Here is a 26,485-nt window from a genome sequence, read left to right as displayed (position 1 = left end):
GTCCTTTGCCCAAGATCCGCTATTTGTAGTTAGAAAGGTTCTTATGTTTTTATTTAAATGTGTAAGCTTTTTAAAATTTATTTTTGTTAGTTTTTTATGCGCTCAAGTTACTGAATGGATTTATTGATGCAGCAACAAAGTATATGACTGTCTCTGTCCCACCAGATAAGCGCTCTCATTTCCTTTCTTACCTCCCGAGGGGAAAGAGCATCACTAAGAAGATAGTATCTGAATTGCTGACCACCATGTGATAGCAAAACCTCCACCAAAACCGCCAGATGTTTGTGTCACAAGGATGGATATGCTGACCCTTGCCCACTCCCCCTGTCTACTACCTTGTACCTCTAGATAAACCCATCCTCTGGTCTACTGCCCTCCTTCATTTGTCAACGAATTGAAATACTTTCCTTCTCCTCAAACTCTTGTTTCCTTTTATTGGCCTTCTCCGCTGCCAGGAGCCCTTGATGTCCAGCCCCCTGAGCTCCTTATCACCCTCCTGGACACTTGGTCTCAGGCGTGCCCCACTGTGCTGAAGCTTTTCAGATAGCACTGCTCCCTGTACTCCAGATGTGTCCTTGGGCTGGAAAATTAACTCAGAGCAGACAGACCATAAAAAGATGTGTGCAGATTTCCTACTATGCCACGCACAGTGTCCTACCTAACCTCCTCTCCCTCCCTAACTGCTATCTGTGTCACTATCCACAACCAAGCTATTCCCTCCTTCCTCTCTGATAATCACCATTTTTTTTTGGGGGGGGGGCTTTCCTTGGAATTGATTCAATAGTTCATTCCTCTTTATTGCTGAGTGGTATTCCAAGGTATGGATGACCTGACCATAGTTTAACCATTCACCTGTTGAAGAATATCTGGGCTGATTCCAATTTGTGGTTATTACAAATAAAGTTATTAGGAGCATCAGTGGATAGGTTTTTGTGTGGACATAAATATTCACATATCAGATAAGTGTACAAGAGTGCAATTGCTGGGTTCTTATTCAATGTTATACAAAATGGTCAAACTTTGTGGCTGTTCTATTTTACTGTCCCACCAGCAATATATGAGTAATTCAGTTTCTTTACTGGGTCATCACTACTTTTGAAACTGAAGTCATTCTGATAACTGTGTAATGATATCTCATGGCAGCCTTAGTTTTCACGTCCCTGAAAGCTGATGCTATGGAACATCTGGTTGTCACTCAGATATTCGTTGTGTTGTCATTCAGAGATTCGTTGGTGAAATGACTTTTCACATCTTTGACCTGCTCCATATCTGACCTGCTCCATTTCGCCCCTTCTTAGACAAGTTGGCAGTCCCCCACTCCTGGGAGTTCACCCTATCGATGCAAGCCTTAGTGAGGATGCCCACTTGTCAGGGTGCACTACAGCTCAGAACTGGCCTCGAGCTACCCTCCAGCCTCAGCTTAGCAAGAGCTGGGACTACAGACCCATCCTTATTCAGTACAGTGCTGCATCTCCCAATCTCTAATGAGGGTACGTGCCCCTGAGTCAGTAGCTGTAGTGGGTTCTGTGCAGCAGCCACCCCTTCCTCCCTTGAGTTGCACTGCCCTAGAGTTGCTGCAAACACAGTTCAATTAAAGTTTTTCTTAACCTTTCTGCTGGACTGTTGCTCCTGTTTCATACTGCAGTTGTCTATCTCTCAGGCGTCATTAACTTTGTTTTGCTGCAGTTTAGTTGGGACTCTATGGAGAAGGCTAGCTTAGCATCGCCATTCTGCCACCGACTTGTTGCACTCCCATTTTGCCTTCATTTTTGAAGCTTAGATTTGCTAGATATAGGTTTCTCAATTGACAGTGTCTTTCCTCCAGCAGTATGAATATTATCCCAGTCTTCTGCCCCACACTTTTTTCTGAAAACATGTCAGATTTAATCTTATTGTGCTTACTTTTTAAGATTCACCTATTTATGCATACAAGAGCTGGGGCACAGGCCAGAGAGGCGGGAGGCGAGAGGACTCACCAGAGACAGAGCGAGGAACAGAAAAGGCAGACTGACCGAAGCACACTGCCAAGGGGAGCAGCGGGTGAAGTCAGGAGAGGCCCACTGCACCTTGTGGGCTGCTCCCTGGCCGGCCGGGGATCTAACTCGTGCTGCAGAGGCTGCGGACCACTTCACAATGTGGTGCTCAACCCCTTGTGCCACCAGGGAGCCCCTATTTTAGTTACTTTTTAATGTAGTGTTATTTTCTCTTGCCAATTTCCACATTTTTCCCTGTGTTTCAACAGTTTCACTATGGTATGTCTAGTCTAGGTGTGCATCTCTGTGTGTGTGTGTGTGTGTGTGTGTGTGAAAACAGGACATTTTATTTATTTATTTATTTATTTAAAAGATTTATCTATTCAGGCATACAAGAGCTGGGGTACAGGCCAGAGATGTAGGGGATGAGAGGATTCACCAGAGACAGAGTGGGGAGCAGCACAGGCAGACTGACTGAAACACACTGCTGAGGGGAGCAGTGGGCGAGAAAGGAGAGGTCTGCTGTGCCACGTGGGTTGCTCCCTGGCCAGCCGGGTTCGGAACTCGTGGTTTTGTTTGTTTATTTGCTCATCTTCTGACTTGCTTGGACTAATTCTAAGGACTCTGTTTCTTAAGTGTCTGGTTGCTTTTGTTTCTGCTCAGTTTTTACAAAAATTGTCTTTATTATTTAAGCCTGGCTTTGTTGGGGTAGTCCCTGGGTAAGCGTAGCTTAGTGGTCAGCCATATGATTGGTCAGAGATTACAGTTCAACATGTTCAGGTGGTAAAGGAGCTATGCTTTGCTAATGGATCTGCATGTAGCTTGAGGAATACATTCAAAGTGCAGCTATTTTCCCAACCATCTCCTGCCTTTTCCTTTCTACATTCATAGTGTTTTAAGCCCAGCTAGGGCTGAGTAGCTTTCTCCAGTTTATCTAGAAAATTCAGGCAGATTTGCTCATATGTTTGCTGTTCCAAACCACTGGGGATAAGTACAACCTGATCAAGGCTTTTCTTTTTTTTTTTTTTTTTTTTAGATTTTATGTATTTTTGCATAGAAGAACTGGGGGTGCAGGTCAGAGGTAGGGGGGGGTGTTTCTTATCCATTTCACATCCCTGCTAGATTTATGACTGATCTTTTTCTTGCTTGCCCTAATCAGTGTTGAGACCTCAGGCTAACTGAACTTTCCTGATTGTTAGCTACTGAGATCACTGTTGTTTTCAATAATGCCCTTAGGCATGGAATTGTTCTCCCTCTGAACTTGGTGTAGAGCTGCTTATTCTTTGGGCCTGCTCTTTCCTAGTGAAACTTCTGTGTCTGACAGCTACAGGAAAGAGGAACAACTCTAGATTAAAACAAGAGTCCCACCATTCTGAGATTCAGTAGAGTATAAGTAGATTATCTTGAATAGACACTTCCCAATATGTGATATGACTTTGGCCCATTTCCAGAGTTGTTATTTCCTGGTTTTGGCAATTTTGTTCACTTTTGTAATTGCTTTTTGGGGAGAGGATTTACCAAGTTCCTTACTTAGCAATTCCATAAGTCTCTCCCTTCCTTCAACTACATGCCAGTATAAATATAGTTTAGATAAGACTAATTTATGCATGCTGACTTAGAATCAAGATGAGGGGCCTTCCCTGGTGGCGCAGGCGGTTGAGTGCCACAGGCGGTTGAGCACCATGCTGTGAAGCTGTCCGCAGCCTCTGCAGAGCCGGTTTGATCCCGGCCAGCCGGCAAGGGTACCACATGGCACAGCAGACCTCTCCTGTCATGCCCACTGCTCCCCTCAGCAGTGTACTTCGTCAGTCTGCCTGTTCTGTTCCCCCCTCTGTCTCTGGTGAATCTGTTAGGGGGAAATGATGTCCTGAGTTAATCCCATACAGGCTTTGTGGTCAGGCACCCCGTTTTGTATCGGGTTGCTCTACAACAAATCTTCTCACCCTCCCGCGCCTCTGGCCTGTACCCTGGTTCTTGTATAAATAAATAAATAAATAAATAAATAAATCTTTAAAAAAAAATAATCAAGATTAGGTCCATCACTGATTAGTCACCTGGCAGTGTTTGTATTTTTATGTGTTTGTTTATATATGTGATGATTGTGATACATAAGAATGAGTAATGTCACTTTATTTCCCAAAATGGAGGATAATGGTTTGAATGGGTAATATTATTGAAATGGGTAATATTATTACTCTCCCTTATTAATTGTGTCATTATTTCAGGGGCTAGTTTTGTCACCTTTTTTCATGTTACTTCTGCTTAACATTCTTTTCTCTTATCTAGGCTCCCCAAAATGTGGTGTTCCATTAATATGCCTTATCGCAGATGAACTATTGCCTCCTGACTATGAATTTCTGAGATTAATACAATGATGGAACTTGACATGCTCAATCAGATGGTGTGTTTAAAATATATTCATATTTACAAAAAGAAACTAGACATCACTTTTCCTATACTACTGATCTCTCTTTTTTTAAAAAAAAGATTTATTTATGCATACAAGAACTGGGTACAGGCCAGAGGTGTGTGTAGGGGGTGGTGAGAGGATTCACCAGAGACAACATGGGGAACAGAACAGGCAGATTGACTGAAATACACTGCTGAGGGGAGTAGTGGGTGAGTAAGGAGAGGTCTGCTGTGCCATGTGGGTCTCCTCCGTGGCTGGCCGGGATTGAACTTGTGCTGCAGTGGCTGCAGATAGCTTCATAGGCTGCATCTTAACCCCTTGTGCCACCAGGGAGGCCCTATACTACTCTTAAACAGTTACCTTAGATTAGATGACAGGAATAATTTTGTGCTTTTATTTTTCTGTAACCAACTGGAAAAATAGTGTCACATTCTAGCATGCTTGAAATTTTGAATATTTTGATATTAAAATTATGCTTTCTAAGATGATTTACTAAAAATTATTCTTCTAGTAGCAGAATGAAAATAAGTTTTGAGTTTATAGAAGGTGAATATATTATTCCTGAATACTTTTATTTTTTATTTTTTTTATTTTTTATTTTTTTTTTATAGAGGCATGTTTTTATTTATTTATTTGTTTGTTTGTTCGTTTGTTTCGTTTATACATGCACTGGGTACAGTCAGAAGCGCGGGAGGGTGAGAGAATTCACCAGAGCCAGAGCCGGGAGCAGAGCAGGCAGAAGGACCGAAGTACACTGCTGAGGGGAGCAGCGGGCCGCAGGAGAGGTCTGCGCGCCATGTGGGACCCTCCTCTGGTGGCCGGAGCAGCCGGGGATCGAACCGGCGCTGCAGAGGCTGCGGGCAGCCTCGCAACCCAGCGCTCAACCGCTGCGCCACCGGGGAGGCCCTCCTGAATACTTTTAATTCAGCAAAGACTAATTTTAGAATCTCAAGTCTGTTTTCCTTAAATATTCTATATTCAACAAGTTTTGAAAATGCTTCATGGACATTGTAAATTGAAGATAATTTCTCAAATTTATGGTCTACCATTTAAATAAAAAGAACTCATATAACTCAATAATAAGAAAAATCCAATAAAAGATGGACACCGGAACTTAATAGTCATTTTCCAAAAAAAGATGTAATGGATGGCCAACATTTGAAAGTTGATCAGCATCACTAATCATCTGGGGAAATGGAAATCAAATGAGATAACACAATGAGATAACACCTCACATCTGTTGGAATGTTTATCATCAAAAAGATAAGCGACAAGAGTGTTGATGAGGGTGTGGAGAAAAGGGAACCCTTTTAAGCTGTGGGTGGGCATGCAAATGGTGCAGCCACTATGGAATATAGTGTGGAGGTCCCTTAAATAATTAAAAATAGAAATACCCTGTGATTTAACTATTCCACTTAGGGATATATATGTGAAAGAAATGAAATCATCATAGTGAAAAGATATCTATAACCCCATGTATTGGAAACAAATGTCTATTGCTTAACAAAGCGGGCATGTTCTGAAAAATACATCATCAGGCAATTTTGTCATCGTGTGGATGCCATAGAGTGCAGCCACACAAACCTAGCTGGTATAACCTACTACACACCTAGTGTAACCGATTTGGAGCACTGTGGACTGTGTTCTCTGCTGCTGACAGAAACAAAATTAAGTGATCCATGACCATATACACACAGTGGAATATTATTCAGCTATAAAAAGGGAAATTCTGTCCTTTGTGACAGCATGGATGGGCCCTGAGGGCATTTTGCAAAGTTAAATAACCCAGAGAAGACAAATGTTGTTATGATCTTGTTAGGGGAGTTTCCATGTTCCCCACCCCCACCTACCCCCACTTAAATGCAGTGCCTTGGGCTACCTCCTGGAAATTAGGTGCAGAGCTGAGCAGCCAGGTGAAGCTATATAACATAGAAGGCAGGCGGACTCTAGGAAGGAGGCCTCTTGCTTCTCTGATTTAGACTTGCACCCAGGGAAGGGACTGGGGGAACTTGGAGGACATGTGTGGAGGAGAGACATGTAAAGACACTTGAAGGAGACACATGGGTGAGAGACATGGGGAGGCTGACAGTGGCTACTCTTCTTTTGATGTGTTGTCTCCTTCTATTCTAGTTTTTTGGGAACTGCTTCGGAAACACCTTTCCTGTGGTTCCCAGCCAGAACGTGACTTAGACTCATGGCAGGCTTTCTGGCCTCAGCATTCCTGCTTCAGGCCGACCCTGCTTGTCTAGGCATTTACCAACAAGGAGTGGGCAATTTTCAGATTTTTTATTAGGAATACCCTTTATTCTTTTCTCTCTGTGCAATTCTAACAAAGAGCTTTTTTTCCCCCTAATAACACCAATTCTAATAAAGAGCTTCTGCTCCAAGATTCTGCTTCCTTTGTCTTTATGTGTTGAACGGCAGGACCCCATTTTTGAGCGTGCACCCATTTGTTTGGGGTTCCTGGGTGCCCCTCGGTTGTGTGCTAACAGTCCCACTTATATGTTAAATCTGAAAAAAAAAAAAAAACCCACCAGTTTGATGGCTGCCAGAGGTGGAGGCTGGGATGGACAAAGTGGGTGAAGGTGATTAAAAGGTACAAACTTCCATGTTATATGATAAATAAGTTCTGGGGATGCATGGTGACTATAGTTAACAATATTGTTTTGAAAGTTGCTAAGACAGTAGAGCTTAGAGCTTAAAAATTCTTATCACAAGAAAAATATTTGTTACTATGTGAAGTGATGGATGTTAACTAAACTTGATGTGACAATCACGTCACAATATATTCAATACATTCAAATAATTATGTTGTACACCTAAACTATTAAAACACTGACATTAGGGCCTCATTGGTGGCGCAAGGGGTTAAGACACAACCTATGAAGCTATTTGCAGCTTCTTTAGCGCCGGTTCGATTCCCAGCTGGCCAGGGAGCAACCCACATGGCGTAGCAGATCTCTCCTGACTCGCCCGCTGCTCCCCTCAGCAGTGTATTTCAGTCAGCCTGTCTGTTCTGTTCCCCACTCTGTCTTTCATGAATCCTCTCATCCCCCCACACACACCTCTGATCTGTACCCCAGTTCTTGTATGCAAAAATAAATAAATCTTAAAAAAAAAAACACTGACATTATATGTCAATTGTATGGCAATGAAACTTGGGTGGGGGAAAGTTTGCCAATGCACTAATTTGAAAAGTTGACTTTTTTTTTTTTAAGATTTATTTTTATTTATGCAAGCACTGGGTACAGTCAGAAGCGCGGGAGGGTGAGAGAATTCACCAGAGCCAGAGCAGGGAGCAGAGCAGGCAGAAGGACCAAAGTACACTGCTGAGGGGAGCAGCGGGCGGCAGGAGAGGTCTGCGCGCCATGCGGGACCCTCCTCTGGTGGCCGGGGAGCAGCCGGGGATCGAACCGGCGCCGCGGAGGCCTCGGGCAGCTTCGCAACCCAGCGCTCAACCGCTGCGCCACCAGGGAGGCCCGAAAAGTTGACTTTTAATGATTTTTAAAAATGAGTTGCTGTACCAAAAATTCCATATTACTGCCAAACAACCTTTGAAAGCAAAATTGTTTATGAATAGTAGGAGGGTTTTTTTAGAATCCTGGGATATAGAGCGATAACCACAGGATTTAAATCATAGCAGAAATGTACTTTTCTGAAGTACTATTAGTCTGCTCAATTCCTGCTAATCATATTAAGCTATGAATAAATCTTTATAACTGTTTTCTAATGGACAATGGGCATAATTTAGTCTTGAACTATATTGAATGTTAATAATGAAACCATATATTTAATGTGTGGACTTAAATATTCTAAATACTCCTTTATGGCCTTTTTCCTGAAAGGACCATAGAATAAATATTTTAAGCCTTCCAGATCATGTGGTCTTTGTCAAAACTGCTCAGCTCTGCTGTAGCATTGAAAGCAACCATAGACAATATATTAATGAATGGACATGGCTGTGTTCCAATAAAGATTTATTTACAAAATAAGATGGCATGCCAGATTTGGCCTATGGGTTATAGTTTGCAACCCCTGATTTATGGAATTATTTTCTTTCATCTTGAAGAACATGAACTTTGCTTCAATTGATTCAAATTGGGAAGATTTTATTTATAAGAAAACTCTCATTCCAATGAACTATTCTGCTGTAACACAGGAAAATATGAATCTGTTTTTACAACATCCATCAGTGTGAAAAAACATATAATTCTGAAAACAGAAGAATTTGCACTAAGCTCATTATTCACCCATAACACTGGCAACTTTTGCAGGAGAGGTCTGCACGCCATGTGGGACCCTCCTCCAGTGGCCGGGGAGCAGCCGGGGATCGAACCAGCGCTGCAGAGGCTGCTGGCAGCTTCGCAACCCAGCGCTCAACCACTGCGCCACCAGGGATGCCCTATACATAAATTTTAAAAAAAGACTACCATATTCATATCAAAAGAACCCAGAAACCAACTGAAGAAGCTTCCACTGATGAAATAAGGGGCAATTTGAGCATCAATAGGGATAATTGTAATGGGTTAAAGCACATTAAATACATTCAAATCCAAGAGTTTGGATTTGAAAAACAGCGCATAGGTCACATTTGGAGGTGCTAGCCAACCACCTCCTTAATTTGAAAGATGCTTAAGTAAAAGGAAAGAAACACTTATCTTGCTTTTCTTTTATTCTGTGTTTCTTTTTTTTTTTTTAAGATTTATTTTATTTATACAAGAACTGGGGTACAGGTCACAGGCGCGGGAGGGTGAGGAAATTCACCAGAGACAGAGAGGGGAGCAGAACAGGCAGATGGACGGAAGACACTGCTGAAGGGAGCAGCGGGCAAGGCAGGAGAGGTCTGCTTGGCCATGTGGGTTTCTCTCTAGCCGTCCGGGAACCGAACCCACACTGCAGAGGCTGCGGACAGCTTCAAGTGCAGCACTCAACCCGCCGCACCAGTGCGGAGGCCCTATTCTGCATTTCTTAAATGACATATGACTCAATATACCCAAATTTAGTTGATGAAAACAAGTTTTTCTCTATAAAATACTCCTAATAAATGAAGGAGTGATAGAACTAGAACATCATTGTATTCCATTCTGAGTTAGTGTAACCTTAGTGGAATAAGTCTGGGTTCTGCTGCCTGTCATTACCAAAAAGCCAATAAGCAGAGACAAGAATTGAATCTCTAAATGCTTTTATTTTTCAGATTATTTGTCATTGATCTGAGAGAAAGGAGAGATCTTTCTGCCCTCTCATCTCCAGCTGGCCTTTTGCTAATGCATTAAACAAAACCAATCTTAAACAAACAGTCCATCAGAACAGCCTGTCATAGTTGAATCAGTTTATCAGAACAGCCCGTCACAGTTGATGTTCTTGGTATTCGTCACACTCAGCCCCCAGGGTTTGTTATCAGCCTCTGGGTTTTCTTGACCTCGGTACATCCTGGCCTGCTGAGCTTGGTTAACTTCTGATGGCGTCAATGTCCAGCACTCATTTGGGCGTTATTGGGCAGGAATCTCAGTTCAAAGCAAGAGTTTTAAAGCAAACAGGTCATCGGTCACGTAGTGTGTAGAGCAGCCTGTGCTCCGTGTGTGTGTGTGTGCAGATTCCTGTACTGGGCGTGGTGCCCTCCCGCCGCCTAGCCTGCTATCCTAACCAGGCAATATCCACCAATTACTCCTAAAATCTCAAAACAAGATAGAAAATTTGACATTCCAACCTGATGGAATGTCTTGACAAAAAATTTGAGTCAGAATCTTATCAATAGATCTAAACATCAGTTCCCCAGAAATATGGGGAACAGATGAACATGTAAGATATGTCCTGTGTACATTTGGAAATTCCTTCCAAATACATTCATTTGGAATTTCTTCCAGACTATCTCTTTTCACCAACAAATACATGCAGTCATGATGTGTGAGCATTATTTATATCCTTATTCAAACAAACTATTTAAAGATGTATAAGACAACTGGGGAAATCTGTTGTCTTCGTTTTTGCTTTTCCCTAATGGACTTTATTTTTTAGAGCAATTTTAGGTTCAAAAGTAAAATAGGGCAGAAGGTATACAGATTTCCCACATGACCTCGGCACCCCCCACCCCAATGAATAGCCTCCCCTTATTATCCAACACCTCCAACAGTGGTATATTTGTTACAATTGATAAACCCACAATGATATATCATTATCACCCAAATCTTTAGGTTTTATTTTTTTAGTTTTATTTTTTTCTTAAGTTATCTATATTCTTACATTGTTGTTAATTTTTGGACAGTATTTGATTTCTCCCCTCAGGTGTAGTCCGCTTGGGGAAATTTGAACCCAGGATACTTGCTGATCTGGAATTATGACATTTTTAAGTGGAACAATGATGTTACAGTAATTATTTTCAAAGGTGCCATTATTTGGGAGAGTAACCTTAAAAGAAATGGTAGTATGTTAAGGATTTGCTTCCAAATAACCCCAGGGGGAGAGAGCAGGGGTACATAAGTTTTGTATCTTGTATTTGGCTGTTCTGTCTCAAGTCATAATAGCCCTCCCTTTTTTGAAAGATTTATTTATTCATGCACACAAGAGCTGGGGTACAGGCCACATGCACAGAGGGTGAGAGGATTCACCAGAGACAGAGTGGGGAGCAGAACGGGCTAAAATACACTGCTGAGGGGAGCAGCGGGCAGGTGAGTCAGGAGAGGTCTGCTGTGCCATGTGGGTAGCTCCCTGGCAGGGATCAAACTTGTGCTGCAGTGGCTGTGGATAACTTCATAGGTTGAGTCTTAACCCCTTGCACTACCAGGGAGGCCCTGAAGTAAGTATTCTTTTTGTATTATTGTTCTCTCTCATTCTATTTTCCAGGTGACGTTCCTTTTTTCCTTAATTGGTTTTGCTACATGTTTCTCTTATAAAATAGCACTTTACATTTTAAAAGGCCTTCCCATGAGTAGCCTGGTCCATGGCCTGCTCACATCTTGCCCACCTTACCATTGGCTGATGACTGTGATGAAATGGGACTTCAGATTCCACTGGATCCATCCGGGATGAGGCTGACCTGGCCAGCTACATTCTCAAGCTGGAACTAATAATCTCGTTCTCACAGGCAGCAAGGTTGAGAGTCCTCTTCTCCCATGTGGGGTAAGACATGATTGCCCTGACTTTTCATGTGTGAATGTGTGAATGCGCAGATGGACAGGGAGGGAGGAGGAGCTCAAAATCGGTGTGTGTGTGTGTGTGTGTGTGTATGTGTGCGTGCAAGCATCCAGGCTTTTGTTTTTTTTTTTTAATATATTTTTTTTAAGATTTATTTATTTATTTATACAAGCACTGGGCACAGTCAGAAGCGCGGGAGGGTGAGAGAATTCACCAGAGCCAGAGCGGGGAGCAGAGCAGGCAGAAGGACAGAAGTACACCGCTGAGGGGAGCAGCGGGCGGCAGGAGAGGTCTGCGAGCCACGTGGGACCCTTGCCCGGTGGCCGGGGAGCAGCCGGAGATCGAACCGGCGCCGCAGGGGCCGCGGGCAGCTTCGCAACCCAGCGCTCAACCGCTGCGCCACCGGGGAGGCCCAAGCATCCAGGCTTTTGGTTGCAAAACATGTGAAGCCTGGATTCTCCAGCCTCCTTCGCCCTGAGTTCCACTGTCTCAGGGCCTGACCGTCTCCTGAAAGAGATACGAGGAAAGAAATAATGGTTTCCGAGTTGGTAACAGATTTGTCACAGATCAGTTAGGATTGGATCCTTCTCCAAAAGTTAGGCATCAGGGAGACTTTTCTCTGCTGCCCGACCAGGAGTTTCCTAAAATAGACTGTAGCAGACCTAGATTCCTGGTCAGGTTTTGCCAGGTCCTGGGCTGCTTGTGGGTGGGGAGGGACTACACAAAAATGCTCCCATTCAAACCCTTGCCCAGGCCAGCTGCTTTCACATTCTGGGCATCGCATTTTGCTACATGCTGTGGTGACACTACAGAGGAGATGCATATCTCTTTGTCTCAAGAAACCCATGTTCTCCCAGGGGAAATAATTGTTTCAGTTATTCCGTGTTTCATTCTTTTGATAGTGTTCATGAGACAGGGTTGAATGTTGGAGAAAGAGGAATAAACCTGGAAGAACTCAGGGTCTAGTACTGGAAATATCAGCTAAGGCACATGTTAGAGGTGCTATTTGCGTTGAGACTGAATGTGGTAAGATGCCTTGGCAGTGAGTGTGGACAGTCTTAGGGTAGGAGACTCCGCTAAATTTCCTCTAAGCCAGGTCTCCATATCCCAGGGCTAGCACCTTATTCATCTTCTCGTGACCATTAGAGGAGACGGTATGTCACTGAGACAGGATCTGTGATTTTGCTGGATCCAGCAGCTACTGAGTATGTGGCTATGGATTTACCTCAGGGAATTGGGACCTGCTGAGGACCTCATACAGAGATGTGACACCGAAGAGCTACAGCCATCTAGTAACACAAAGCACAAATGCCATTGCTCCTTTGCTTATGGGGACAAGTACTTCTAAAGCACCTGTTGTGTTCCTGGATGCGCACTGGGGACTGGGGAAATACCAGTATATGTGACAGAAATGATCCTTGCCATTTCGGGGCTTATCTAACCACTTTCTCATGGAAATGAAGACCTGTGCTTTTCACTGACTTTTTGTTTCCTCCATGGTTAGAAAATGTTGGGTTCCTCAAAATGACTATCTACATTTGGGCATGAATTTTATTTATTTATTTATTTAATATATATATTTATTACATCATCCTTTATTTTTGTACAATGTATGGGCATGAATCTTAGACACTGGTGCTCTTTAGTAAACTGGGGGCACAGAATGACTATTTGAATTTGGGATCCTTTTGAAAAACTTTCATTCAATTGATGAGAATGTGAGTGTGCTTGTTTGCTGCTCTCATGGTCACACTTGCCTGATTTGAGAACCCCAGAGGGTGACGATGTCAGCAGCTGTCTCATCAGAGGTCTTATTACCCTCTGTGCAGTGGCCCAACATCATGCACTCTTCCCCACGGAGACATCAACCACATATACCCAGCCCAACCTCAGAGAAAGATTTTTTTTTATTTATGCATACAAGAGCTGGGGTGTGGGGGAGGGGAGAGGATTCACCAGAGACAGAGTGGGGAGCACAACAGGAAGACTGACTGAAATACACTGCTGAGGGGAGCGGCAGGCGAGACAGGAGAGGTCTGCTGTGCCATGTGGGTAGCTCCCTGGTTGGGGATCCGACTCATGCCATAGTGCTGTAGCCCTGAGACTTAACCCCTAGGCCACCAGGGAGGCCCAACTACAGAAAAATCTTTTGTGAAAGGAAGAGTTAATGGATGCAGCAAACTTCACTGTCGCCTTATTTTCAGTAATTGCCACAGCCACTCCAGTCTTCAGCAACTACTACCCTCATCAGTCGGCAGCTTTCATGAAGGTAAGATCTTCCACCAGCAAAAAGATTAGAATTGCTCAAGGTTCAGGTGATGGTTAGCATTTTTTTTAGCAATAAAGTACATTTAAAATTAAGGTATGTACATTGTGTTTTAGCCATAATGCTATTGTACACTGAATAGACTACAGTGTAGTGTAAACATAATTTTTATATGCACTGGGAAACCAAAAAATTCATATGACCTTCTTTCTTATGATATTTGCTTTATTATGTTGGTCTGGAACTGAACTTGCAATATCTCAAAGGTGTGCCTGTATGCACCCATGTTTGTTACTTATAATAGCTAAGATGCAGAAACAACCTAAATGTAATATGGATGGATGAATAAAGAAATTGTGGTATATGTGGTAAATATATATATAATATATATAATTGTGGTAAATATATATAATTCAGCCATGCAAATGAACAAAATTTTGCCATTTGCAAAAATATAGATAGGCCTTGAGGGTATCCTTAAATTTATGCTAAGTGAAATAAGTCAGATGGGGAAAAACAAATACCCCTGTGATCTCTCTTACATGTGGTATTAAAAATAAAAACCCACCATCAAAAAAAAAAAAAAGCTTATGGATGCAGAGAACGGATTGGTGGTTGCCACAAGGTGGAGGATGAGGTAGGAAAATGAGTGAAAGGAATTAAAAGGTAAAAAAAGAAAAATAGTTTAAATATAGAAACAGGCTGCAGAGAAAGATTAAATTTAGAGTATCTGCTCTTGGGCTGGTTCATGTTTTTGCTCCATCCTACCTGAATTGCCAGTCTAGCATTTGTCTCTAAGGGTGTGCTTATTTGCTCACTAAGTGCTTGGCATCCAAGTATATCTGGGAAGTCAGAAGAGACCAAAACAGTAAGAATCAACAGCAAGTTACAGGAGCACTGGGCTGGGAGCAGAGGCATTCTCATTCCTGCATTGCCGTAACTTTCTGGTAAAGGAGAGAAGCCTTTGATCCAGTGACAGAGAGCAGAATGACAGAAGTGTTGTGGGAAAAATGAAGAAGGAGGAGCAAGGGGTTTGGGAAATGCTTCCCAGCGGGGCAGGCCTCTGGCATCTGAGTTGAGCAGAATGTTGACAGGCAAAAATAGACAATTATGAAACAGACATGAGAGGTACATGCAACACTCCCCCATCCTTTATAATTCTAAAATTGAAATAAAAGGAATACCATTCATTATTATAATTATGCCCACAAGTACATTCAGAAGAGTAGCAGGCCACACAGTTGAAAAGGGAGTAGAGGGACATTCCCTAGAAGGCAAAACCAAAGCTGAGTCTTCAGGAGTGAGCAGAAATTAGCAAAAGAGAAGGACAGTCTGAGCAGAGTCCCAAGATAGGGAAGCCCTTCCTAGATTGACAAGAGGGTGCGTATTCAGGATGCCCTGAGTGTTCAACACATGGATGGTCTGGGGAGAGGACTTAGCAGTTACAGGAAAGCAGACACTGTCATAGGGAACTCTGAAGGACGCCCAGAGGATTGAGGGAAGATTCCCAAGGAGCATAACGACATATTCTTCATCTGTGACCCGTTGGGAAGACAACCCAGGAGGCAGAAAGGATGACCAGGCACATCAAAGAGGCGGGTGGCCACTGTTATGTAAAATAAGGGAAACCTGGGCTAGGGTTGTGGAATCAGGAATGAAAGAATACAGCAGTAAAGAGACATGAAATTTTAGAGAAGTAGGTCTGAGTCAGATGTGAGGAAGCATTGATGACTCCTTTGAGGCCACAGTGAGGAAAAATAACTCAAAGGGAAGTTAAAACATGCCTTCCGCTTGGACACCACAAGCAGTGCTTAGAACGTGCATAGCCACAGAGAGGTAATAAAGTAGTCTTGCCTAATCCCCGGTTTCACGTTCCACAATTTCACTTTCCTGCAGCCAAATGCATGAGAACAGATACTATAAGGTATTTTGGGAGAGACCCCCACCATTTACATCACTTTTATTATAGTATATTATTATAATTGTTCTATTATATTATCAGGTGTCATTAATCTCTTACTATGCCTAAATTATAAATTAAACTTTATCATAGATGTGCATAGGGGGGTCTTAGAACATACCTCTCAAGAACTACTATTCTTTCTTTAGAGCTTACAGACAGCCTCTGAGTTCAGCTTGGATTTCTCAACTTCCTGCCCCAATCCATATACTGAATTATGAAGCTGGGGACACCAGGCTTGAAATAGGGAAAATAGCTTCTGAAGAAAGATCTTAACACTTTTTGAATTTTGCTTTTCTTCTCAATTATTAAACGTAACTCTAGTGTAAATTACTGCAGATATTTGTTCTTATCTTTAAGAAATAACAGGGAGCCAGACAGGTTACAGTAATTTGCTATTTTGCAACAGCACCAGAGGGGCAGGCTGCCTGATGCGTTTAAAACTGAGGTTGGATGGTCAAATTCTTCTCAGACTCTAAAGCATAAAAGAAAAAAAATCATATGTAACTTTTTCTTTCAGCCTTGTATTCACAGACTTGGCAAAACTTTGAATGTTTATCTGCAAAGGATACAACCTGAGCAAGCACGGAAGTGACTAACCTTGAGCTGAGCCCCAGACTGCCTGGGCCTGGGAGCTTGCAAAAATGAGGGGGTGGGGGTCAAAGAGGGACCGACCCAGATTGTACCTAGGGAAAGGATCCATTAACATAGAAAATCCAGTTATTTAAGGGATCCTCTCCATATATTGACCAATTTTGTACCCCTCCAATAAACTTCAGTCAAGTCCATTTTACCCTTAGCCCACTCTTTAGCCATCAACATTTAACTCCTTTGGATCAGGAAAAAGACAAAACTTGCAGGCAAACCATAGATCTGAGGCATAAAGTAGGGGAGGAGGAGGGACAGGGCTCAAAACAAGGGGAGGGAAGAGCACAGGGACTGTGGTGATGGAGATGGTCCTGGGTGCTGTGGGGGTGGGGGAATTGGGACTACACCTGAGGGGAGAAATCAAATATTGTACCAAAATGAACAATGATGTAAGAAAATACAAAAATAAATTAATAAAAAAATAAAGAAAATGTAACTCCTTTGTTTTCTAAGCCACTCCCTCAAACCAATGTAAACCCCTTTACTTTCCTGGAAGACTTGGGGAAGCAGATTTGAATTTTCCTTCTGCCTCCTTGCAGAAAGAAGGTTTGCAATAAAGCTTTTTTCTTTCCTCAGAATCTGGTGTCAAGGTATTGTCCTCTGTGCCCACTGGGTAGAGAGTCTATTGCTCTGTTACACGTTCCTGTGATCAGCAGGGGCTACCAGACACCCTTGTGTACCAGGCAGTCACCTGGGCACTGGGCAGCCAACAGTAACCAAGACCAACACTGTCCTTGCCCTCATTTCTTGTGAGGAACACAGGCACAAAACAGGTGTAAGAGATTCAGGAAATATCCCTTTCCTTTTAATTTCAAATTACAATAAATGGAACATATTTACTGTATAATTATGTCCATAAGTTCACTCAGAAGACAGGTCAGCCACCCAGATGAAAAGGAAGCAGAGAGACCTTCTCAGAACAGTGGTGCAAAAACTGAGTCTTGAACAGTGGTTGGGAATAAAAAGAGCAGGATGGTTGCAATCTTTCATAAAGACAACTTTCCCCTTATTTTACTTGTTCTAATATAGTTTCTTTATGTCTATTTCACATCATCTCATTGTGTGTAATATTGGGATTTGTGCATCTTCATGGTGAATCAAGTCACTATGGAATGAACCTTTCAATTGTAATACTTTCTGTTTTAGTCTTAGTCAGATATTAACATAACCTTTATTTTTACTTGCATGTGCTTGGTAAATTTCCTTCCATCCGTTTACTTCAAACCTTCCTGTATTCTTATGATTTACTAGGTTTGGCATAAATGGCACATGACAAAATGTGTTAATTTTCATCCAAAAGGAGTGTTTGACTTGAATTGAAGAGTTTTTATTCATCATGTAATACGATATGAGCTTCAAATATTAGCTTATTCCTGCCTTGTTACATTTGCTATTTTTCCTGATCTTTCTATAAATTGTTTTCTACTTTCTCCACTTAAAGAACTGATTTATGTGTTTTTTGCTTGTTGCCTATCTCACTAATTAAAAAAGGTGCTAGTAAAGAGTAATAATATGAAATTATTCAAAAGAATTGGAAATAAGGGAGTCTATTTTCCTTTCATACACAATAACTCAGTGATCAGTCACTCCAGTATGTGAAACACTGCGCCGCGGGCAAAAGAAGACACAGACGTATCTCCGTAGCTCTATCGCGGTATTCTGCAGATTGGCTCTCCGCAGCGATATGTTTTCTCTGTTATTTTCTATTCAAAAATGGGCGGGCTGGTGGCTCGGCAGGGGGTCTTGAGCAGGCGCAAAACCTAACACATGCCAGAAGGGGCGGGGCTACAGTTGACCTACGAGTAGGAAGAGACCCACCATCCTTTTCGCTGCACCTGCCACGAGGCTCTCCAGCATTTCGGGCCTACCCAGCACTGAGGTATTTTCGAAAGGGCTTTGGTGAGGGGTCGTGGGTTTCGTGATTGGAGGGAGGAGCGTGGGGCTCGCTGAAGGATATTTTGGGATCGATAACCTGGATCTTTGGAATGAGGATTGGGGTATGTTCAAGTTTGCTTCGAACACGCCTATCAGTCATTTCCATCTTATAGTCTCAAGATCCGCAGTTCATATGTATTTTTTTTCATTATTAAGGCCTCAGTATGTTCTAATTTCGGTTATTTTTCTTTGTACCAAGTGTTACGTAGAAGCGGCTTTTCTGTTTTTCAAAAGTTAAACCTTGTATTGATTTTAAACTACACTTATTCATGCCCCGTGTGATGTTTATTCATTGGAATGTTTTTTGATTCCTTTAAGACTAAGTCCAGGGTCAGTTTTTTAAAAAGATTTATTTATTTATGCATACAAGAGCTGGGGTACAGGCCAGAGGTGCAGGGGGTGAGAGGATTCTCCAGAGACAGAGTGGGGAGCAGAACTGGTGGATTGACTGAAATACACTGCTGAGGGGAGCAGGATAAGACAGGAGAGGTCTGCTGCGCCATGTGGGTCACCTCCCTGGCCGGGGATCCAGCTCGTGCTGCAGTGGCTGCTGATAGCTTCATAGGTTGTGTCTCCCTTGCGCCACCAGGGAGGCCCCAGGGTCAGTTTTTCTTAATATTACATCTCTAGCTCGAAAATAGTTTGAGTTCTCCAACTGATTTTCTTATTCAAAACATGTATATTCTCTGCATGTTTGTTCACGTAATCACTAAAAGTAGTGATTTGTTTGCAAGCGTATATATATATATATATTTTATTTGTATATTTATATATTTTAATATTTGTTTTTCCCCCGACTTTCATTTCTGTGGTTCCCAGAATGTGAGAGATTGTCACTTAAAAACATTAAGTGTTGGGCCTCCCAGGTGGCGCAGCGATTGAGCGCTGGGTTGCGAAGCTGCCCGCGGCCTCTGCAGCGCCGGTTCGATCCCCGGCCACTGGGCAAGGGTCCCACATGACGCGCAGACCTCTCCTGCCGCCCGCTGCTCCCCTCAGCAGTGTACTTCGGTCCTCTGCCTGCTCTGCTCCCCGCTCTGGCTCTGGTGAATTCTCTTACCCTCCCGCGCTTCTGACTGTACCCAGTGCATGTATAAACAAAACAAACAAACAAATAAATAAATAAATAACATTAAGTGTTAAGATGGCACAAAATCCCGAATGAGGGATGGAAACATCCGGCAGGCAGAGTCCATTTTCGTGTATTTCGGAGTCGTTAACGGGGGACTTTGGAATCAGGATGGGGGTTTGTTCAAGTTTCCGTCGAAATATTTTTTATATTGCGCATTTATTGATATTTTATATTTTAATGATGTGTTATTTGGATGTTCATATATTTTGCTTATTACTGTGTGTGGGGAGGAATACTTTTCTGAATAAAGACTAAAATTCTAGGTAAATTAGTTCAGAAGGATGAATAGCGTGACATATTTAGATGGGGGGGGCAGGGCTTGGTTTACACTGCTCAGCAGAAGGGAAGGTGAAACTGGTTACATGGGGGGAGGGGCATATGGGACTTAGCGAGTCTGAGGAGGTGGGGCCTGGCACGGGGGTGGGGTTGGGTATTCCCTTGTCCAATGTGTGGAGGGCACTGGCTGGGAGCCTCAGGCAGATATAGAGTGTGTCCAAGAGGACAGGGTCTGGCAGGGGCGCCTAGAGAGTCTAGGTGGACTGGGTGGGCCAGGAAGGTGGCTCAACTTGCCAGAGCATGTTGTGGGGGGCATGCATGTTTCAGCAGGCTGGGCAGAGGTGGGCTTTGGGTTGCTGGTGCAGGATGGGCAGGGTAGCAAATGTGTCCTGGAAGGCAGTGCCACTGAGCCAGGCAAGTCTAAGGGGGTGGAGTCTAGTGTAGCTGGATTGATAAGCATGGTCTTATGCATTCTGGCAGGCAAGATGGATTAGCCCAGTGTGTCTGGAAAAGATGGGCAAGAAGGGCCAGGTGTTGCCAGTAATTCCCAGGTAGACAGGACCTGGTGTATCCAGGCAGGTACTTAGGCCCAGGCCACACTGGCCAGAAAGTGAGACCAGAAGGGTTGGGACTTGGTGAGCCTTTCCTTACCTACTTAGTACTGACACAAGACTTCCTCCCACCAGCATGGGAACCCCACTTGTAACCCCTGGTCTCTGGTGAGTCCAGGACACAAGGTGGATGGCAGAGTAGAGTGGGTGCCTAGCGCCTGCCTCTCAGTTCTTGCATGAAACACCATGCAGACCTTCCCATGGTCCCACTGGCCACTGATCCCTCAACCAAAGCTTCCTCCACTGCACAAGTCCAGGCTTCCCAGAAGTCCAATGGCAGCTGTGACATTGGCACAAAGGAGGCACTTGAGACAACAACCACATCCTGTTGTCTGAAGACTGCCTCAGAACTGAATCCTATACCCAGACTCTTACATAGGGGACTTTTTGATAAGCAAAGCCTGATGAATGTGTGGCAGGAACACTGGTGGAAGCATGGGGACAGTGAGAGCAGAGAGGGTCAGCATTTAGGAAGTATTTAAGTTGGGGAGACCTGTCAACATTTTCCTGGTCTACAGCTCTAAATGAGTGCCACTGATGAGTTGATGGTCCTGGACCCTTCACTGCAGGAGCAGGCAGTGAATGTGAAGAAAAAGGAGAATGTGAAGAAAAAGGTAGAGCGCAAGGTGACAAAAATGGTGGAATGGGGGGCATGGAGGCAGAGGTTGGGGTAGTATACAGGGCAGGGATACAGGGTTAAGGGACTGACATCAACTTCCCTGCCCCTGCCCTGCCCACTCTTGCCCCACAGAAGGAGGAGAAGAAGGAGAAGAAGGAGGAGAAGAAGAAAAAGAAGAAGAGGAGGAAAAGAAAGAAGCAGCAGCAGCTCACAGACAAGTGGAAACACTCAGAGAAGACAGATGCCGAGAACCCAGACCCAGCCTCGCTACGGCAGTGCCTGGGACCTAAGTGTGTGTATCCCACCAGGCCAGGCTCCAAGTACTGCTCAGATGACTGTGGCATGAAGCTGGCAGCTGAGTGAGTGTACCTGGAGGTTCAGCAACAGGGCATGGAGTAGGGTGTTATCTATGCTCTCTGTAAATTCATCCACCAATCCATCCATCCTTTTTTTAAAAAAAAGAGATTTTTTTATTTATGCATACAAGACCTGGGGTACAGGCCAGAGGTGTGAGGGGTGAGAGGATTCACCAGAGACAGAGTGGGGAACAGAACAGAACAGACTGACTGAAATACACTGCTGAGGGGAGCAGAGGGCGAGTCAGGAGAGGTCTGCTGTGCCATGTGGGTTGCTCCCTGGCCCGGGATCGAACTCGTGCTGCAGAGGCTGCAGATAGCTTCACAGTGCAGTGCTTAACCCTTTGCGCCACCAGCGGGGCCCTCCATCCATCCTTATAGCCAACCACCCACCCAACCACCCAGCCTCATTCCACCCACCAACCCACTCATTCACCTTTATAGTTATTGACCCACTCACCTGTCACTCCACTCACCCATTCATCCACCATTCAACCACCTATCATCAATAGTCATTCACCCACTACTAATTATTCTTTACATTCCCTATTTGGTGGCTCACTCCTCCATTTCTCTTTTTGATGCTCTCACCTACCCATTCCATTCCTGCGGTCTTTCCTCCCAGCCGCATTTATGAGATCCTGCCCAAGCGCATCCAGCAGTGGCAGAAGAGTCCCTGCATTGCTGAGGAGCAAAGCAAGAAAGTGCTCGAACGCATTCACCGTGAACAGCAGGACACCCATGCCCGCCTGAAGTACATGGAGTACCGGTTCCATGAACTTGAGGCCATCATTCAGCACGGCAAGCAGCAGACAGTGTGCAGGGATGAGGAGGTAAGAGGGAATGGGTGGGGTGATATCTGGTATCTTGCCTTACCCATCCTCACTCTGTACTGCTTCAGTATTACCTGCAGAGTAACAAAGGTGGCAAGGATGGTGTAGACCTGAAGATCTTCTGTGTCTCCTGCGGGCAACCCATCAATATGAATGTCGCCCTGCGCCACATGGAGCGCTGCTTTGCCAAGGTCGGGGTTTTGGCTGGGGGCAGGTGGGGCCAGGGTGTCCGGCTGTGTGGAGTCCACAGGAAGGAGAGTAGATTTGGTTCCTGGCTCTACTCTTTTGTGCTTTTTTTCTATCCTTAGTATGAGGGCCAAGATTGGGGTGTCAGTCAGCAGTGAGGGGGCACAAAGGCTGGGCAGACGCAGGGTCTACAGGGCACAGCGTCTACAGGGGACACATATGTGTTCGAGCTTGGTCATGGGAGGGCATGCAGCAGTTTTTATCTGAAGTTCTTCCCACCTGTATTCTTTCTTCCTAGTATGAGTGCAAATCGTCCTTCGGGTCACTGTACCCCACTTGCATTGAGGGGTGAGTGTTGGTACCAGTCAGGGTCAAAGACATGCTGTGAATAATGGGCTCAGATGCAGAGGTGGGAACGGGACAGGGTATGGGTGGGGTTGCGGACAGAGTGAAGTCAGGGTTCAGGGCAAGACTTCCCTCCTCCCCATTCTCAGTACCTCACTCTCAACTTCCTCTCAGGGCCACAAGACTCTTCTGTGATGTGTATGACCCACAGAGTAAGAGGTACTGTAAGCGGCTCCAGGTGCTGTGCCCGAGCACTCTCGGGACCCAAAGGTGAGACTGTTCGTTTTCTACCTTATCCCCCTCCTTCTCGTTCCTCCTCCCTGCTGGCCTGCCTTCCTCCCTCCTCACCAGTCATCATGTGTCCTCTCTTCCTGATCACCCCATATTATCCTCTCCTCGCTGCCTGATTACCTATTCTTTTTTTTTTTAATTTTAACTGTGCTATTTTTGTTTAATATTTTATTTTATATATTTTTACATCATTTTTCATTTTTGCACAATGTATGCTTTTTCATCTTGGTTATATTCCCCATACAATTCCCACCCCCCTTATTTTGATGGTAATCCCTCCTACCCCTCCCCCCTGTAGTGTGTCTCTGGTTTATAGTTGCTTCTTGATTTTGATTTTTACTTTATTATAATTAGTCTTTCTCCTGGTCCCTTATTTAGGTTTTCTAAATTCCTGCTATGAGTGAGACCATCAGGTATTTTTCTTTTTCTTTCTGGCTTATTTTGCTGAGCATGATCCATTCCAGCTCCATCCATGTTGCACCTGCAACCCTATTTTTTTTTTAAGATTTATTTATTTATTTATACAAGCACTGGGTACAGTCAGAAGTGCGGGAGGGTGAGAGAATTCACCAGAGCCAGTGCGGGGAGCAGAACAGGCAGAGAGACGGAGGACACTGCTGAGGGGAGCAGCGGGTGCTGCAGGAGAGGTCTGCGCACCATGTGGGACCCTCGCTGGTGGCCGGGGATTGAACCAGAGCTGCAGAGGCTGCAGGCAGCTTCGCAACCCAGCGCTCAACCGCTGTGCCACCAGGGAGGCCCTCTGCACCCCTATGTTTATAGCAGCACTGTTTACAATAGCTAAGCTTTGGAAACAACCCAAATGCCCAAAAATAGATGACTGGATCAAGAAGATGTGGTCCATATACACCATGGAATATTACTCAGCATTCAAAAAAGATAAACACATGCAATTTGCAGTAACTGTGTTATTTTTTCTGGAGGTAACATTGGTTTACAGTACCGTATATGATTTAGGGTATAGGCTCATACCTTTCGGGATGTATGTTACCACACCGTGAACACCTATGAACTTTTCTCTTTGCCTGACTGCTGTTTTATTCAAACCCTCTTCACCTGACCGCCCCCATCTATTTCTCTCTCCCTCGCTGCCTGACACCCTCCATTCCTCTGCTCTTCACTGCTTAAGCAGTCCCCACTCTTCTCCTTGCTTGGCCAACCTCCATTCCTTGCCCTCCCCGCGTGCCCACACGCCTCCTCTCCTCCCTGCATGCCTGCCATCAACTCCTTTCTTCCTCACTTTCTGACTTCTCTTGATTCTTCTTTCTGCCCTACTGCCCCGATCATCTTCTCCCTGCCTGTCATCTCCCAACTCCTTTCTTCCTCCCTGTTTAACCCACCCCCTTCCTCCCATCACCCAGCCTCGTCAGGCCCCCCTCCCCCGCCTTACCAAGCTGTTCATCTCCTTCTCACTGTCTGACTTGCCTTCATCCCCTCGCTTCTTCCTGTGGGACCTGTTTGTCCTTCTTCCTGCCTAATCATGTCCATTCCTCCATTTTTGCCTTGTTAACTTCATTCCTTCATTCTCTGTCTTGGTCACGTCCCTTTCACCTCCTCTTCCCTACCCAGCCGCTGGTTCCTCTCTTCTCTCCTACACCATCACTTGCTACTTCTCCCCTTCCTGCCCAGCGGCCCTCTAATCCCCTACACTTATCATGTCCGCCCCATCACACTCCTCCTACCTCATCATCCCTCGTTCTGCCCCACAGGCAGCAGACGATGAGGTGTGTGGCTGCCCGCTAGTGCATAATGTCTTTGAGTTCACCGGTGACTTCTGTCGCCTCCCCAAGCGTCTGTGCAACTACCACTACTGTTGGGAGAAGTTGAGGCGTGCCGAGGTGGACCTGGAGCGCGTGCGTGTGGTAAGTGGTGATGCTCGGTGGGGCTGGGGCGTGCGGGAGAATCCTGGAGTCCCCCCTCACACTCACCTTCCACAGCTGCACAAGCTGGAAGAGCTGCTGGAGCAGGAGCGCAACGTGCATGCTTCCATGACTAACCGGGCAGGCCTGCTGGCGCTGATGCTTCACCAGACGACCCAGCACGACCCCCTCACCCCTGATCTGCGTTCCAAAGATGAAAACTGAGCTCTGCGCACCTAAGGTCCTACACCCAGTGCCCTGCATGAGGGAGACACTCCATGAATTCCTCACACACCTATCTTTCTGTCTGTTTCTTAGGGCATCTTGGACGTTCTCCGTGCTTCTGTGTTCACCATTTGGTCTCTTGACTCTGTCCTTAGGGGCAGGGTGTACTCAGAATTCTCCCATTTCTGTCCATCCCTCCATCTCTTTCTCCCTTGAACCTGGACATGGTCTGCCCTCATCTCCCACTGCTAGAGTTTCGTTCATTAATTTGGAACAATAAGAGCTCTTAATATCCCCCAGTGTCCCCTAAACCTGTATCTGTGGCCACCAACTCAATTCCAAACCAGCCTGGATAGGACAGCCTGGAAAGGGCAGAAGAGCAGGGTGGTTGGGAGGAAGCCTGGGAATTGTAAATATTCCCCACATCAGAGGTGTTAAAATGTTAGGGTGGGGGATAGGTGAGTGCGGGATAGTCTCCCTTGATGATTCCACTTTGGGACACTCAGGAGAATTCAGAATATTGGGGCAGTCATGCTTCTGCCCTCACCGATCTTGTTCTGCCCTGGCTGGTGAGGTCCCAGCTTTCTGTCCACCTTGGCACCTGCTAATCTCATCTCACACCAGCCCATCACATTCTGGCTTCCTTCCCAGTACCCCACTCTGGATCTGCTCTTTCCAGCCCGTCCTATCCATTGAGTCCCCATCTGGCCATGTCCATTTCATTCTTATAAGGTGGTCAGAAGAGAACGAAGACCTTTGCCCCCTCTGCCTTTGCCGGTCCCAGCCAGGTTCCCTGTGCCTGTAGAGGTGTGTCCAGTAAAATTGTCTCAGACATTACACACTGGTCCATTAGGGATTTTTCCATTAATTTTCACAATTACTCTTTTCTCAGGGACTCATGTATTTCACCTAAATATTTAAGTATTGCTCTATAGAGATTTATACCTCTTCTTCCACTATAAGTTTATATTATGACCTCTTGTTTACCATCACCTTTTAATGCAATATTTTTTCTTTCATTTCAATTTGATCAGATTTGCCAGAGGCGAATCCATCCAATGTATTCTTTCATGTTTTATTTATACTTCTTAGGTTTATATTATTTATTTAAGCTTTCATTTTTATTAATGCCACTACTCTATTTTTTAGTTCTGTGTTTCATTTTCATGTGTTTGCTTGATTTTTTGGGTTCTTTTTGTCATTTTGAATATCAAATTCATAAGCTGATTATTTTTTCATTCTCCAGGTTTTTTTTTAAATATAAAGGATTACAGACTAGACACTTTACTCTTAATGGAGCTGTATCTCAAAAACTCTGGTATGAAAGATTCAGTTGTAGAACTAAATTCACTTTGATTCAAGTAATTGAAGTTTCTCAGTTTCTATCTGGTTAAGGTTTTTGTTGTCTTTTCTT

At 44.4% G+C, this 26,485-nt stretch overlaps 1 protein-coding gene across 1 annotated transcript; it reads left to right on the top strand.

The window, feature by feature from the left end:
• The first annotated feature begins 18,208 nt into the window (after positions 1–18,208).
• Positions 18,209–26,121, top strand: LOC119245680 (CXXC-type zinc finger protein 1-like). Its single transcript, XM_054695944.1, is given in 10 exon segments — positions 18,209–18,267; positions 20,858–20,965; positions 21,091–21,317; positions 21,940–22,147; positions 22,216–22,338; positions 22,632–22,681; positions 22,853–22,926; positions 22,929–22,948; positions 24,697–24,849; positions 24,925–26,121. Coding segments are annotated over 9 exon segments (1,104 nt in total). The 5' UTR covers positions 18,209–18,267; positions 20,858–20,863; the 3' UTR covers positions 25,072–26,121.
• The last annotated feature ends 364 nt before the right edge of the window (positions 26,122–26,485 follow it).

The sequence above is a fragment of the Talpa occidentalis genome, unplaced genomic scaffold, assembly GCF_014898055.3.
Source record: "Talpa occidentalis isolate TD23 unplaced genomic scaffold, MPIMG_talOcc4v2.1 talOcc4.15, whole genome shotgun sequence".
Lineage (NCBI taxonomy): Eukaryota > Metazoa > Chordata > Mammalia > Eulipotyphla > Talpidae > Talpa > Talpa occidentalis.
The sequence above is the reverse complement of the archived record's forward strand: the minus strand, read 5'-3'. Positions and strand labels throughout refer to the sequence as shown.